Below are 15,344 nucleotides of genomic sequence, written 5' to 3'. Positions count from 1 at the left end.
AAGGGCCTCGCAAGTTTCCGGGCTGCGGGGCAAGAATCACCTGCATTCACCCACTCAGCTTTACAGCTCATCTCCCAACTCTCCCACCTCTCCCACCTCTCTCACCAACTCAAAAGACCTCGTCCCTTATTTGTGTGCCCCTCTGGTTCTGGCAGAGATGAGCCTTCCTCCACATCACAAACAAAGACCAGCCCTTGGTCCCAGATCTCACACAACACCAGGTACGGGGTAAGGTGTCACCGAGGCGCATCCCGTCCTCCCTGCTCCTCCCTCATCTTCAGCCAATGCTCGCACCAGGAAATGACGATACTTTGGCAGCTTCCCAGCTTCCTTGCACTTTATGCTTGTCTGGGTTCAGCTGTCCAACACCTGGCCCTGTTTCACGCGGGGTCTCTCATCCAAGTCATTGGTTCTGTATCGAGACTTACGTATGCTATGAACGACCTCCGCGTCAGTTTTTGTCACTCGTGCCTGACGTGCTTTGAATGGCGTCTTTAGAGTCTAGCCAGGGTCGTAGATTCCTTTGGCTGGGGTTGCTTTCATTGTGTTCTTAAAAGCCTCGTTTTGCTCCTCCTCGGAAGCCTGTGGACCTTCTTCAATCTCCCAACTTCTCAAACAGCTGAAGCCCACACTTTTGAACAGAGTATATCAGCAAACGATATCAAGCACAATGTCTTACGATGATGACAACGTATGGCCCAGCTCGGGATTGGACGGGCGTGCTGTTAACATTCTCTAGCGGCGTGGCGGTGGCTACGGTGACGATAGCTATGTAGGTCACTCAGAAGTCCATTAAGACCCCAATCTGACTACAAGTTAGGGCTCTGACCGACGTCAAGGAGGTGGCTTTGGCGGCGACAACTATGGTGTATGCCCTTCCTACCCGGTTCTCTTCCCTCCCATGCTCACGAATGTCAGTCTTCCGGTCGTGGTGACGGCGACAACTATGGTCGAAAGACCGGTGGTGGCCTAGGAGCTGATGACACTTATGGTGACTCCACTGTTACAGGAGGTAGAAGCACCGGCCGTGACAACGAATTCGGTGAGCTGTCACCAAGTTCAACAAGACATCATTGAGCTAACTGCAAATGCAGGTCTGGGCAGTGGCAGGACTGGCGCACAGCAAGCTGGTGGCTTTGGCACAAGCGACGATACCTACAGCTCCGGAACCCGTGATACCTCTGGAGGCTATGGTGGCAGTGGCCGCACCGGTGGTGGCCTAGGCACTGATGACACCTATGGAGACTCGACAGCCACTGGTGGTAGAAGCACTGGCCGTGACAACGAATATGGTACGTGCTAAGTACAGTGTTCTGTGAACAAGTTGATCTGACCTCCTGTAACAGGCCTGGGCAGTGGCAGAACTGGAGCTCAGTCATCTGGTGGCTTTGGTGCTAGCGACGACACTTATAAGTCGAGCACGGGCGGCGGCCGTGGCTATGGAGATGATAGCGTTGGTCGTCGCGGGGACGATTTCAGCTCTTCGGGTGGCACTTCAGGAGGACTCGGTATGGTCTCCCTGTTCTATCTTGACAGGATCTAACTTGGGAAAGGCACCGATGACACCTATGGCGACTCAAGCCGGACTGGAGGAACTTCTTCGGGTCGGGACCAAGATTACGTGAGTACCATCCTATTGCAGCAAAATACAAGATCTCAAAACGGTCCTAACGCGTGGGATTTTAGGGTTTGGGATCTGGTCGTACCCAGGAACAAGAGCGCGGCGGCTATGGCGGCAGCGGAGGTGCCTATGATGATGACAACTCGAGTGGCAAGAAAGACTCTACCATGGGCAAAGTGTTGGAGAAGGCGGGCAATATATTCGGCAGCAACAAGTTGGAGGAAAGAGGTGCGGAAAAGAGACGTGGTGCTGGCAACGATGACTATTAGCCCACGTTGAAGATGATGTTGTGAAGTGATATCACAGTGCGCAATGGCGGAAGAGGTATTATGCTAGCCCGGCAGTTGTATGAGAGTCATGATATGCTTAGGCAGACGGGACATCTCACTTGACCACGAATACGAAAAATATCAGAGTATATGTAAAAGGCTGTGCCTATAAGTCATCATTCTATTGGAGCATTCGCTGCGTACAGGTCATCTGTAATGGTTCGTCCCAAAATGTCGGCAGACATTATCAAGGGTACCTAGGTAGAAATATGGAATAGTGTTGGTGTTTGGAATTGTCACCTCCTCTCCCAACCCACCACACGCATCTCGACACCCGTCTTGTCGTCCTTGAGCCACATGTCCTTTGCACTCCTGCCCGCTATGGAGGCGGTACTATCCTTTCGACCTCCCTGGTCGTCGTCCCCTCGTCCCTCCTCATCGCCATCGTCATCATCGTCTCGCCCCGCCGCCACCGCGCCCGCAATGCTCTCCTTCCTCCTCCCCTGGTGCTGGGGCACCTCAACGCCCCTCCCGATCCACTCCTGGACTTTTGCCTGCGTGACGTGTCTCCACTTTGCCGACTTGATGCCCGAATGCGGCGACGGGAGCAGGTCGGGAAAGAACATGTCGCATTCGAAGTCGAATCTGTCCTCGGAGGATCCATCCTCGAGCTTCTCCGAGGCGGCCGTGTTTGGAGTGGTGGTGGTAGACGACGGGCGATTTCGATTCTGGCGACTCCGCCGAATCTGCGTCTGCAGGATCCGCACGTCAAAGTGTCTGCCGGAGCCGTCGCCGCCCATTTCGCCTTCGGTGTCGGTGCCTGTTTCGCTCCCGACCGGGGTCGTGGGTGTCGGCGTGTGCAGCGTCGCGGACGAGAGGGAGAGGACTTGGCGGTAGATCTCGGCGCCGCCGATGCAGAAGATCTTGGGGATGGAGAGCTCCACGCCTGTTTCTCGGGATGATCCAGATCCTGGGGCGGAAGTCGGTGTGGCGGTTATGGCGAGGTCCTGCGGAATGGGGATTGGGATCGGGATCGGGATCTGGATCGGAGCTTGTGAGGAGAGGAGCGAGAGAGTGGATGGCAAAGAGGAGGAGATGAGGATGGGAGATATCGACGACGCGTCTCTTGACGATGTTTGTGGGAGTGGGACTGGGAGGAGGATCGTGTTGGGTTTTCGCTGGGCGGCTGTTTTCTTCGAACTCGAGTTCAGTTTCATCCGCATACTCGGGAACGGGGCGGGGAGGGTATGTAATTCCCACTGCCGCTGCGGCGTCGTGGCTGTCAATTCCTCGAGGATCTTCCGTCCGAGTTCCTCGGAATCTGATCGAGTGATGATCACGTTCAGTCGGCCTGCCAGCGGTCGGAATCTCGGGGGGATGCTCTCCCACGTCTTGCGGCCCATGACCACGGCATTGAGCGTTCGCGGCCCTGCCGTCGCCGCCGCCGACGAAGAAGACGAAGAAGGCTCCGACTGCGAAGAACCGACCTTGGTGACCTCCGGGGCGACGTACGATGTGACATTTTTGAAGAACGCCATGTCCGCCCTGATGGGCGGCCAGGGTAACTGGCCCCTCAGGCCGATGCCCATGGGCGGATTCAGCGCCGTCGCGACGATTACGTAGATGGGTTTCGGGCGCATGAAGATGGGCTTGACGATGGTGGTGGTGGTTTTTATGATGCGTTTCGACGACGGCGAGAGCATCTCGGCATCCTCTTCTTCCTCCTCCTCCTCCTCCTCCTCTCCCTGGGCTCGGGCCTGGGCCTCGTCCTCGCTGTCCCTCTCGAAATTTGGGAGCCTCGGCGTGGCCAGTTCTGTGGGCGATGGCGGTGATGAGAGCGTGGTCGACGGTGGTGTTGGTACCGTCATGTTATGTTATTTGTCCCTCTTCCTCTCTCCTTGGAGCCACGGGCAGTGCGTTGGGGGTTTTTGTCGGGGGGAATTTTCTTCAAAGTGAGGGAGGGAGGTGTTGGTGGAGACTATGTGTTCTAGAACCCCTGACAAAATATTGGGAAATTTTTCCAATATTGACGTTTCTTATCCAAATATCCCCTTTTTTTTCCCTGAATGAGTTTGGGGGGTATGTAGATTCAGCTTGTCTGTATCGTGTCCTCAATTTATCGGATTCCTTTCTAGGTCTTTGCTTTTGCGCATCTAATCCGAGAAGACCGTGAAAGTGTAAGGAGGGGCGTGCAAAAGAGAGATACTCGTAGATAGTAGAACCTTGGTAGGAACTAGGTAGATAGGGTTGAAGTGTAGTGAAAAGAGATGACGCCACAGCCAGGAGAAGATCGCTTGGTCCCTGGTACTATTAAGCTAGGGACAGTAGATCGATAAATACACAGACGGACGGACAGGTACGTTCATACCGATGCATGTATGTGCGTACTGTACTGTGTGTGTTGTACTGCGTCTGAGAACACCTCGTGATGTATATGAGTGATCGAGAAGGAAGTGAGAGTTGTCCAGTGTGCGTGGTGTGGTGGTGTGTTGCGCGGTATGGAATTTTTGTTTTCCTTTTAGCTGCATCCCCCCTCGTATGTCTGTATCTACCTAGCTACATAGCTAGACATCAACGACAAGACTTCCAGCTGGTCTAGACCCTCCTCGCGACGACATACCTATCCACACACTATCCAGAACCATTCTAACCCCCCAAAAACCATGGGCAGCAATAAGAAATTCATTGGGGGGTAACAGTCTGCAAGCCGTTTTTTTCAGCCCGAAGTCCAGACGCTCGGAGATGATCGCCCCTCGATCCTCGATCTCCCTCCATTTGGCTTGCATGCATCGCGTTGGTGGCGCGGGTGGCGCTGACCCCTGGCGGCACACTGAGGGGGGGGCTAGATGGCGTCTATGGGGCCATCCTACTCACCTACTGTAGGCGCTACGAGTAGGTCCAAACCCGGGGATGAGGTACAAACATCATGGTACCTACCTTCCTAACGTGATTACGATGCTGTAGGTACAGTACCGCCAGGATCTACTTGGAGAGTCTTTGGAGATGTTTCGTGCGCACTAGGTATAGTAGTGTACAGTAGAACCAGGCCAACAGGCTAGAGTTGCTCGGGGAAGGGTAGATGTCTTTGTAGCTGCATAGGTAGGTATGTACCTAGATACCTAGCTGTGATTAATACTAGATAAGTCAGCAAGTAGCAGTTGGTAGTCCTGCAGGGTATTGCGCTCGGTTAACAAGTAGGATTGTTAGCTGGCTTGGGTAGACACCTAGTAGGTACTTATATATCTGCCGTGTACCTCTCACCAAAGCCTGCATGCAGTGTGGGCGGTGCTGCTGCCCGAATGGGAGTGGTGGCCGTGGCTGTGGCCGCGAGGGAATATTTGACGCCGTATCCCTGTCCTGGTACTCAGTACTTTCCCCAAGGTACTGGATACAATCCATAGGTAGACACTAGACTACATGAGTATGGAGGGGTAATCTGATATCAGTGTCCCCTCGGGTGCCCTCTGCAGGGTCACATAGAGACGCATAGATCCATCGTCGGGCCAGTTGGATCGCTTAGGTGTCACTCTTTGGTGTTGCTCACGTCGAGCGCTGTCTCGTACTTCTCTAGAAATTTCTTGAACCCCTCTTCCACCACCTTGACATCCTCCTCCATCTTCAGTCTTATTGCTGCCTTGTCCTGGCCGTTGACATCCTGGCCTTCGTGGTCGTCTTTGAGCGTGTCCAATCCGCCAAAGAGCCAGATCTCCTTCATCGTCCGTGTCAACATTATGATCTCCTCTGCCGCGCGAACGATTGCCGTCGATTCGACGTCAAGTTGAAACTGTTGAACAGCCGTGTCTGTCAATGATGGTGGAGCTGGAGCATTCGCTGTGCCTGCAGACGCCGCGGCGGATTGTGCGGCGGTGTCATCGAGAGCCACAGCTAGAATGTTCTCGAGCCTCTTGATCAGGGTGGTTGAGAGAGCAGTAATGCGGGCTGGAAGGCAGCTGTCAGAGCAGGATCTGTCTTTACAGTCCATGAAGATCCATCGGATCGTAATCAAGGGGATAATACTCCATGGGCGCTGATGATACTTTCCCAAACAAGTGACTGCTCATACCTTGTAAGAATTTGGCCGTGGGCACGGCGTCCGAGGCCGCCTCTCGTTTGGGAGTTTGTTCCATCTTGTCAGAAGTCCAGATCCGCTTCAGCCTTGACTCTTCAGTCTCCACTCCATCAGCTCTACTCACAACCACTCACTGTCTTTTGCAATCCTTCAGCAGCTCCTTGATGCGGACTGTCTTAGGGGCGAGGGTCGTATAAGCCCCAGCCCAGATTCAGGTGCTGTGCGTCTTGTTTTGGACCTCGTTTGATGTCACACAGCTCTTTGGAGGTCGGTCAAACACAATCGTGAAAGGTGAGAGATCAGGCAAAACTCCTGCATGGCCCAGTCGAGAAGAAAAAGAAGGGTCTTGTCAGCTGTGGTCCGTGTCGTGGCTCGTGAGGTAGATATGTTGATTTGGTTGCTTCATTTTCATCAATGGAAATCATGTACATGAGAAATGTCAATGTGTTGCGCAGAATCCGAAAGCAAGTATTGTGCTTCAGTCACGTGTAATTCTCCGTAGTCAATTCTACTGCGGATCAAACAATCGTGCTAGGTAACACTTACTCACCATCCACTTCACCTGCCCTTGTCTTGTCCAATTCATCAGACCCCAATAACTTGATATATGCCTGAGGAGCCAATGGACCTTTCGAGAAATGTCTCAGTAACCACCTTCCATGAGCAGCTTTCTTCTGATCACACAATACGCAGTGGGGAACATCTCCAAGGAGCCAGTCTTGGTTGATTACTTTCAGGTTCTACTCCTGTGCATACGGACGAGAATTCCAAGTAAGCCTGTGCCAGATTCTTACTTGATCCGCTGAGGGTTCATCGAGATACAGACCAGCTGAGTGGATACAGCCATTACGACTCAACGACGTGTCGTTGCATTTTCTCGGCCCCTCGGGATCTTCGCAGGCGCCGCCACGCAGCTGGCCGAACGATGGCGTTGTCTTCGCCACGGGCTGATAAATTTAGAGTCGACCACCGCTGATGGCCGCCTGCTCTGATTCGATCAGCCCCTCGCAGCCACACCTTGTCTCAGACATGCTGGGGACTTTTGGGAAAGGCAAAGAAAAAATTCTCCGCAGCCATGCATGCTATACCACCTTACTGTCACCAACGCCAGGCACCCTATACGTTCATTTGCAGTATACGAAATACAGTTGCTCCAGCGCCCCAGCAGGCGGTCACTCCTGACGTCAAACCCAGAATTCGGAACTCTCGGTAGACTGTGGATCATACAATTGTGCATTTTCAAGGCCACAGCCGAATCGACTGGGAGAATATCGGCATGGACGATCCACCGATCCTGAGACATTGCATCCGCATACGACTGCTGCTCGCCATCTTTCTCACGCGTGCTCTATTGATATTATGTACAATACTTGGCTGGGCCAACAACAGACAAATGAGAGAGAGAGAAACGGTCTGACTTACAGGCGAGGAGCGGGTATACCGATGTAACGGACCAATCCCTGCCACAGACTGACTTGGCCCAAATCCATAACTGTGTCTACCGAGACTTCGCCTCCAACAACCACTAGCCAAGCTCAGAAACGGTCACCGGAAGTGGCACATCGAGGCATATACTCATCGCGCAGTATGTATTGACGGCCTTAAACTGCCCCAGTTGGGACCCCAGCCATCAACTCTTCCTCATGGTACGAAAGACATACGCCTTGTTTGGCATCCACGTGGTGGGGAACTGGCCCAACATCCACCTTTCAGCCGGATCAGCTTTTCCTTTTCGATGAGACGTTGCCATGCTGCGCCTTCGAGGTACTGGATGACGATCGAGTCGCTCGCCTCTATGGTGTGAGACCTCCATGCTGAAAGGTATGTATAAGAACGAGGCATTTGCCCGCTTTCTGTGAGGATTCTCATCATTCTACAAGCCCTCCTGTCATTCGCTGTTTTCCATTCTGTTATACACACATTCGTTCTTCTCGCCCACTATGGCCAAACCAATCGTTCTATTTTCACTCCTCGCCCCCGCTCTCTCAGCGGTCTTGCCTCGTGGTCAAGAAACCTCATGGAACGAGTGGGCCTCGTCGAGCACGACCGTTGCCGCCAGCAGCACCTATTCTTCTACGGTCCCTGCACAAAGCAGCAGCTGGGGGGACTGGTCAACTCCAAGCACAACTATTGTCTCTACAACCACGACCACAAGCAGCCCAGCAGCCAGCAGCACAACAAGCAGCAAGGGTTGGAACGACTGGTCGAGTACTTCGACAACTCCCGTTGTTCCTACCACAAGCAGCACAACCACCAAAGGATGGAACGACTGGAGCAGCTCGACCTCTGTTGTGCCCACAACAAGCAGCACGACTACGACCAAAGGCTGGAATGACTGGAGCAGCTCAACCTCTGTTGTTCCTACAACTAGCAGCACCACAAGCAAAGGGTGGAACGACTGGAGTAGTTCGACATCTGTCGTTCCTACGACCAGCTCATCAACGACGAGCAAAGGGTGGAACGACTGGAGTAGCTCAACGACTCCTGTTGTTCCTACGACCAGCAGCACAACTACTAAAGGGTGGAACGATTGGTCGAGCACTTCGACGACTCCTGTTGTTCCTACGACCAGCAGCACAACCACTAAAGGGTGGAATGACTGGTCGAGCACCTCGACGACTCCCGTTGTTCCTACGACCAGCAGCACAACCACTAAAGGGTGGAATGACTGGTCGAGCACCTCGACGACTCCCGTTGTTCCTACGACCAGCAGCACAACCACTAAAGGGTGGAATGACTGGTCGAGCACCTCGACGACTCCCGTTGTCCCTACGACAAGCTCCTCAGCTACTACAAAAGGTTGGAATGACTGGTCTTCCTCTGTCGTGCCGCCTGTTTCTTCCTCTCAATCGTGGAGCGGATGGTCTAGTGTACCTGCTCCGCCCGTGAAGCCGACGACCACTCCCGCTCCGGCTCCAGCCCCGGTGTCTTCTAAGGGATGGAATGACTGGCAATCGAGCTCCGCTCCGGCTCCTGCTCCGGCTCCTCAACATTCGCAATCTGCAGGATGGAATGACTGGAAGAGCACATGCACCCCTAGCACGGCCACTACCACCGTGTACGTAACGCAGACAGCGCCGGCCTCCACTGTGACTACCACGGCGCCTGCTTCTACTGTGTACGTTACCGAAACTGCGACTACGACCGTGACCGAGTCGGAGACCACCACTGCTACGGTGACCAGCTGCTCTGCTACCGGTACGTCGTGGGGCTGGCAAGACTGGCAAGGCAAGAGCCATAGCCCAAGCCCAGCCCCAAGCCAAAGCACTGGATGGAAAAATTAGATTCAATCCTCCACGGGTGCTCATGACTGGGAACGTGTCAAGGCAGGAAGTAAATCTGAGACACCAAAATCTGGATAATTGGGGGAAGTAATATCCCTCGGAGGAAAATTGTCAAACAGCGACAGATGGAAGGATGGGAAGAAATTATGAGTTACTTGATATTATCTATCTGTCTAATGATGGGAGGATTGCATTTGCGCCGCGGGAATAGACGACCTTTATTCAGGATTGGATGAAGGGGGCGCCTTTTGTTGGTTTACATACTTATGCGCACGACCGAGTGAGTAGATAGTTACTCTCTCCCGCGTTACTTGTCACTCCTTTAATGTTGACTGATAATGTTTACTGTCTACCATCTACCATCTACCATTTAATTGTCTTCTATCTACTGTCTCCCTTCTCCTGAGTACGGCCGAGTACATCCAAACCATCCCAATCCATCACACAACAACCTATTTTCCTTGGTACGGTATATACCAAACCGCTCATTGGTACTTTGTGCACAGGACATGGTACGAACATGGTACACGGGACATGATACATGGTACACGATGGTGCTTCGTACACCGTACATAACGGATAGTACACAGCTCGACAGTACACAGTTAACAGTTCACAGTACACAGTCGTGACAGTGCCGGCAAGGTAATCAATCCCTAGCACACTCGCGCTACATTGGTAGATAGACAATAGTAATGATATCGACAGAAGGCAGATAGGGAGTGTAAAAGGGTGGCACAGCGTAGGCCAAATCATACATTTACTATAGAATCTTGCAGTACAAACCCTCCCTCCAGTTGCGCCACAGCAGCCGACAAGTCATCTAGGCCTGGGAAATACAATGCCACCGACCCGATCAAGGGTCTCGCCAGTCATCACTTCAGTTGGGAACGCCGGGAACTTGTAAGACACGTTTCGAACTCGGTCCGTCTTCTTCTGCCCTCTTGTGACTGCCACTTGTATATCCAGATTCCTTGACTGGTTCATAGGCGAGACCTCAGGCTCCAAACCTCCTGTGTAGCTTTCCCTCGAAAACCCGCGAGAGATGAAGGCAATCCCCGATCATCAGTCGAGCAGCGCACCCTTATCCAATCGATGCCCAGCTCCGACCAGCCCAGTTCCGCATATTTCCCATCGATCCTTGTATTGGCACATCGACGACCCAATTCCCGCCACTCAACTGGTGAGAAGTCAAACCAGCCTTCCCTCGGTTGCAACGTAGATTGCGCTGAAACGCTCATTGACAGAATATAACGCATCCTGTGGGTCGAGCCCGACGCCGCCGAGAAACAAAACAGAAGATTTGACACTCGTAAAACACTAAGGATCCATCCGTAGTAATAACGCCAATCAAAATATCCACCCATTTTGAAACACCAGCGCAGAAGCCCAAAAGTCGTTGACTCCGTGGTCGTGGAGCTCCTCTATCATTTCATGCCCGAATTGATCTTTACGTGGCATCTTATGCACATTCGGGTTGATGCAATTACTGAGCCAGGCTGTCCCAGGGCATAGTGATGATCTATTCTCGGCAACTTCCATCACCTGCTCTCCCGGCTGTGTTAAAATCGCTCTTTTCCATTGCGAAAGGTAGAAGATCGTCATCGTCGAATCGGTTCTCGGGTCGACTCCCACTGTTTCTTCCTCGCCATGGGACGCTGCCACTGCTGCCCCCGGGATCAATACTGCCTCGAGTTCCGCCCATGCTTGATGTTGATCCTGTAGGTGGTGTGGCTCGTCGTCCAATGCCGTTTCTGGCGGCTGTAACCTGATTGCGGTAGGCAGTGGATCGACCCGAGCCAGAATTATCGGAAGCGCCGTCATCGTTCGTAAGGGCTGTCGCCAGACCCGAATGGCGATGGACTTGGGACGATTGTCGAGGTGACCCGATGGACGGTGGCTGGATTGGTATCTGTCCATCTGCGACAGCCCCATTGGCATGATCTTGAGCAGATTCCCGGCGGTGACCCCGACGATCAGCTCCCATGCTGGCACTTCGCATCCCATACAGATCACCAATGTCTTCGTCTGAGCTCAATGGCCTGCGCTGAGCAGAGCTTGAACGTTGGTATGACGAAAAAGGCCTAGGGGAGCTGGGAATATCGATGGCAGGAACATTGGAGGTTGACTGAGCGTGTGCAGTCTCCTCTGTTGTAGCTTCGGACGGTGATGGTGGCTCTTCGGGAGCCAGACGGTGCGGCTCGTCAGCGTCATCATGGCTGTAAGCAGCGCTAAGTCGAGACGGAGCAAAGGGAGTGTGCGGTGTGTGAGGTGAGATTGGCTTTCCCGGAGAGGACGAGGTGGACATAGAGGTGCCCGCTACCATAGGAGGAACTCCAGACAATTGACGACTGGACGATGCCGACGATCTCTGCAACATCAACGACGACGTCATAGAATCCGACAAAGCAGCATTGGAATCTCGCATTCTGTGATATCGATTAAGGGCAGCGGCAGTTCTCCTCGTGTTTGCTTCGGCAGCCGTCGTGGTTGTGGGAGTGAGAAGGTCCTTTTGCTGTTCCAGCATCTTCAAGAAACTCGAGATATTCTCTCCGTCGTCATCTCCCATTGAACCCGAGCTGCCACCTGCTGTGGGTCCCTCTGTCATCAGCCCCGAACCAGGCTGAGCAGACGAGGTGGCACTTCCTCTTCCACTGCTCGTCTGATCTTCATCTGTTCGTACAGTTGTTCCTCCCGAGGAAAGCCGAGCTCGTCTGTGGCTAAAACTACTACTATATCTCGTGACAGGAGCGGGTTTTGGAGAACTTGAGGTGGAAGAGGCGATGGCGTTGTCCGAGGCAAGAGATCCAGCTCGTCGCCCGGCCAGAGTAACAGGGGCCGCTGTGGAGGAAGGAATACCCTCTTCCGTCAAGGAGCCCAGGACGGGAACTCGTGCAGAATGCGTTCTTGGCGAACTGGCCAAAGGAGAAACGCCCAGTGGAGATGCTGACAAAGTGGGTGTCTTGAAAGGCTGGACGGAGAACGAAGTTGAACTTCGCCGGTTGTATGCTGCATTTCTGAGAGAATTGCGCGAGGTTTGGCCTGCTGCTTGCGAGGGCACAGCTGCCCTTGCTGGTTCAGGAGCAGGAGGAGAGCTTGCATTGAAGTCTTGAGCGTTTCGCAAAGCAGAAATTGGATCGGTTCCGGTAGCAATACCTGCTTGGTGGAAGCTCGTCAGACTCCCATATGCATGACCCAGCTCTGCTTGTTCCAGTAGCCTCTGTCGTCGATCTGCAGGCAAAGATCCAATTTCTGTCCTGGGCGTCTTCTCACTGGGTAATGAAGGCCGAAATAGCTCGTCATCAGCGCCCAAGAACCGAGAGCTCAGCAACTCCTCGGAGTCGTCTATCCGAAAATCACAGTTCTGGCGGTAATCAACCTTGACAGAAAAAGGACCAGCAGGTGAATCTGTTATACCAAAATCGTAGGACAACAAGACGCCCGAGTTGCTGTCGAAGAGTCGCGTGCCCAGGTTGTCGGAGCGAGACAAGCTCCGCATGTGAGAGCCGTCGACCAATCTATAGCCCAGCTTCATCGCCATATGTGAGCGTCCTTTGCCAATCTTCCTTGACAATTTCCAAGCTGGCAGGAAATTGCTGTAGGTGTAGAGAGATCTGAAGAAAACAATGCTCTTTTTGTAAACCAGTGGCAGCACCATAGCGAGATCTGCAGGGATGGGAGCTGTCGGTTCACCGAGCTCTATAGTCCACCGCTCGAGGATGACTTCATCCATGTCCGCCATTCGACGCTGGTTCCCGCGCAAAGCACTATGGGCTGACATCAAGGTATTCATGACATCCCATCTCTTGCCGTCTTCGTCCACAATGACCAGTCGCTGGCCTTGTTGCAAAGACTCGGTGCTCAGGAAAAGCTCAATGACCAACGGAGGAGGCCTGTTGGAGTCGACATCGCATGTCTTCCACCTCTTGATGTCATCTTTGTACTCATCCGTCTCCTCAATGTCAATGTTGAACCACCGATTCACTCTCTTATCGTTCGTCTTCTGAGAGTAGGCCGGTGCCAATTCGACTCGAGACTGCAGGATAATCAAGGCGGACTTGGTATGGAAGTTCTGGATGACCTGATTGAGCCTCTGCATTTGGACGCCGGGGTTGTCCGCAGGTTGATCTTGACGGGCAGAAGCAAAGTCCTCGGACGAACCGGAGCCTTGGGTGAGAGGAGAGTTTGTTCGGAGAGCCTGGACGTCTCGATCTCTTGGGTTGTTGGTGCGGCTAGGGTTTGTTTGCTCAGAGGCGGCGGGGGATGCTGTGAGAGGAGGCGGACGAGGGTGTTGATGCATATTGCGTCAAACGGGATCTTGAACGTAAATTGGGTGCTGTTATTTTCACTTCCAGTGTGCCTGGCTTAGCGTTGAAGGGGTGAGTTGGGACTGATGGGTATTCGGTAGCCATCCATTGCTCTTCATTAATGTGATATCCACAAAACGTATGCAGCAGTCCTGGCGCAGGTGTGGGTAGCGGTCAAGGCATCTGGGACTTTGATGTACAAGGCTGATGGACGTAATTAAAAGACCAGACTAAGTCGATGAAGGGGCCATTGTGGCGTCAGACCGAGAAGAGGGATAAAGTGGGATGGAAATGGTCAGCGGAGAGTTATGTGGTTGAGGTTTGAGGTGCTTCCGTTCAAGATGGTCTCGAGTCGTGGGCATATGACGAAGGCCGCATGTGATTGGAGGTCGCGCGGGCTGGCGGCGTGAGGTACTTTGGACCAGGGTCAGATTGGGGTCATGCGAAGGCGATGAAGTGAGAGGATAGAGGTGAGCAGGCAACAACGAGCAGGAGTCAGAATGGGGGTGGAGCAGGACTGAGGACGATGAGGTGGGAGACAGAAAGGGAAGAGATAAGTACTGGAAGAGTCATCGAATGTCGGGAAAAATGTATATCGAGGGCGGATGGCCAGCAGGAGAAGCAGCAGCAGCAGCAGCGCAGCCGTAGTAGTAGCAGGTTTCACGCATCATGCGCTCTGGGGGTGGGTGGGCAGGGTGGGCAGAGAGGGTGGGAGCTGTTGAACCAAACGAGTTTAGTACCTGACTAACTGTACGATCTCTTGGCCCTGTCTACGGGACTTGTATGGTGGCCTGCGGTGGACTGCGGTGCCTGTGGTGCCTGCGGTGGGCTGGCCGGTGAAGGGAAAAACGTCCAAACAACGGCTGCGGTGAAGAAGAGCAGGAGTACCGTGTATACCGAGAGGACTCGTTCACCTCTTCTTCTCCCTGCAGCTCTTTCTTGCTCACTCACTCTTCTCACCTGCAGATACTCCCTCTCATCACCGCTCTTATTCCCCGTCTTCTTTTTTTGCTACTACTAGCCAGCTATCATATTATGTCCCCATATGCACGACCCTGGGCAATGCCTGCATCGCCTGCATCGTACCTTAATCCCTGTGGATGGAACCCCCATCCAAGTGCGCCCCATAGGCTGCTTTATTTTGACTGACATGCGTCTTTCTGTCGTGCCGCCGTGCCGTCACGTCCCCCCATGCCTCCTTGTCTGACGATTGAGATTCTCCCACGCACACAATCTCGAAAATGTCGACATCTCGCAAGGCCACATGTCGATTTAGGTCGTCAACTCCTTTTCATTCTACCATTCATATTCCTTCCCCGCTTCAAACGCAGAAGCCCGTCCTCTTCCTTCGCGCAAATGATCTGCTGGCGATGGCTCAACCCAATCGATTTGCGAACCCCATCAATCCACCTCGTCCCGAATCCGCCCGTGGCTACGCCAACTTCAGCTTCCCCGTGGCACTAAGGCTGATTCCAAGGTCCTCATTTGGTACAAAAGGGGGGAAATATTATCACCACAGTGCCCCCTCGAATGGTCCGTTTAGAGTCATTATTGTTGTCTCGAGAAAATCACCAAGGCTGACTGGATGGATCCTCGTCAATCCAGCCGGGGCTTCTTCTCCACAGCACGCTGGAGGGTCGATTGGAACAAACCAGGAAAGAATTTCCTTGTGTGTGCTCCTTGCTGCCTGTTACCTGTAGGCTCCCCTTTGGCTATTCCAAGGCATCAGTGGTGAGGTTTGTCGTTTGTGCCATTAGCCTTGATCTTCAGCTTTCTATTCTCCCTTGTTTCTTC

General features: G+C 53.2%; 5 protein-coding genes across 5 annotated transcripts; 2 read left to right on the top strand and 3 right to left on the bottom strand.

Annotated features, from left to right (window-relative positions):
• Positions 1 to 670: 670 nt before the first annotated feature.
• On the top strand, positions 671 to 1,890 carry AYO20_02249 (hypothetical protein; the record flags this gene model as incomplete). The annotated part of the gene is made up of 8 exons (XM_022640554.1): positions 671 to 691; positions 740 to 772; positions 821 to 868; positions 919 to 1,042; positions 1,095 to 1,292; positions 1,347 to 1,508; positions 1,554 to 1,621; positions 1,687 to 1,890. 8 exons carry the CDS (start codon positions 671 to 673, stop codon positions 1,888 to 1,890), a joined length of 858 nt encoding a protein of 285 aa, XP_022503611.1.
• Positions 1,891 to 2,186: 296 nt separating this feature from the next.
• Positions 2,187 to 3,758, bottom strand: AYO20_02248 (hypothetical protein; the record flags this gene model as incomplete). The annotated part of the gene is made up of 1 exon (XM_022640553.1): positions 2,187 to 3,758. The coding sequence occupies one exon, from the start codon at positions 3,756 to 3,758 to the stop codon at positions 2,187 to 2,189; it is 1,572 nt and encodes a 523-aa protein (XP_022503610.1).
• A 1,655-nt stretch (positions 3,759 to 5,413) lies between these two features.
• On the bottom strand, positions 5,414 to 6,017 carry AYO20_02247 (hypothetical protein; the record flags this gene model as incomplete). Its single annotated transcript, XM_022640552.1, has 2 exons — positions 5,414 to 5,829; positions 5,954 to 6,017. 2 exons carry the CDS (start codon positions 6,015 to 6,017, stop codon positions 5,414 to 5,416), a joined length of 480 nt encoding a protein of 159 aa, XP_022503609.1.
• A 1,882-nt stretch (positions 6,018 to 7,899) lies between these two features.
• Positions 7,900 to 9,243, top strand: AYO20_02246 (hypothetical protein; the record flags this gene model as incomplete). Its single annotated transcript, XM_022640551.1, has 1 exon — positions 7,900 to 9,243. One exon carries the CDS (start codon positions 7,900 to 7,902, stop codon positions 9,241 to 9,243), a length of 1,344 nt encoding a protein of 447 aa, XP_022503608.1.
• Positions 9,244 to 10,765: 1,522 nt separating this feature from the next.
• AYO20_02245 (hypothetical protein) lies at positions 10,766 to 13,543 on the bottom strand (the record flags this gene model as incomplete). The annotated part of the gene is made up of 1 exon (XM_022640550.1): positions 10,766 to 13,543. The coding sequence occupies one exon, from the start codon at positions 13,541 to 13,543 to the stop codon at positions 10,766 to 10,768; it is 2,778 nt and encodes a 925-aa protein (XP_022503607.1).
• Positions 13,544 to 15,344: the final 1,801 nt, after the last annotated feature.

This window comes from Fonsecaea nubica (genome assembly GCF_001646965.1).
Source record: "Fonsecaea nubica strain CBS 269.64 chromosome Unknown Scaff9, whole genome shotgun sequence".
NCBI classification, from domain to species: Eukaryota; Fungi; Ascomycota; class Eurotiomycetes; order Chaetothyriales; family Herpotrichiellaceae; genus Fonsecaea; species Fonsecaea nubica.
Note: the sequence above shows the minus strand (reverse complement) of the source record. Positions and strands in the feature narration are given on the sequence as shown.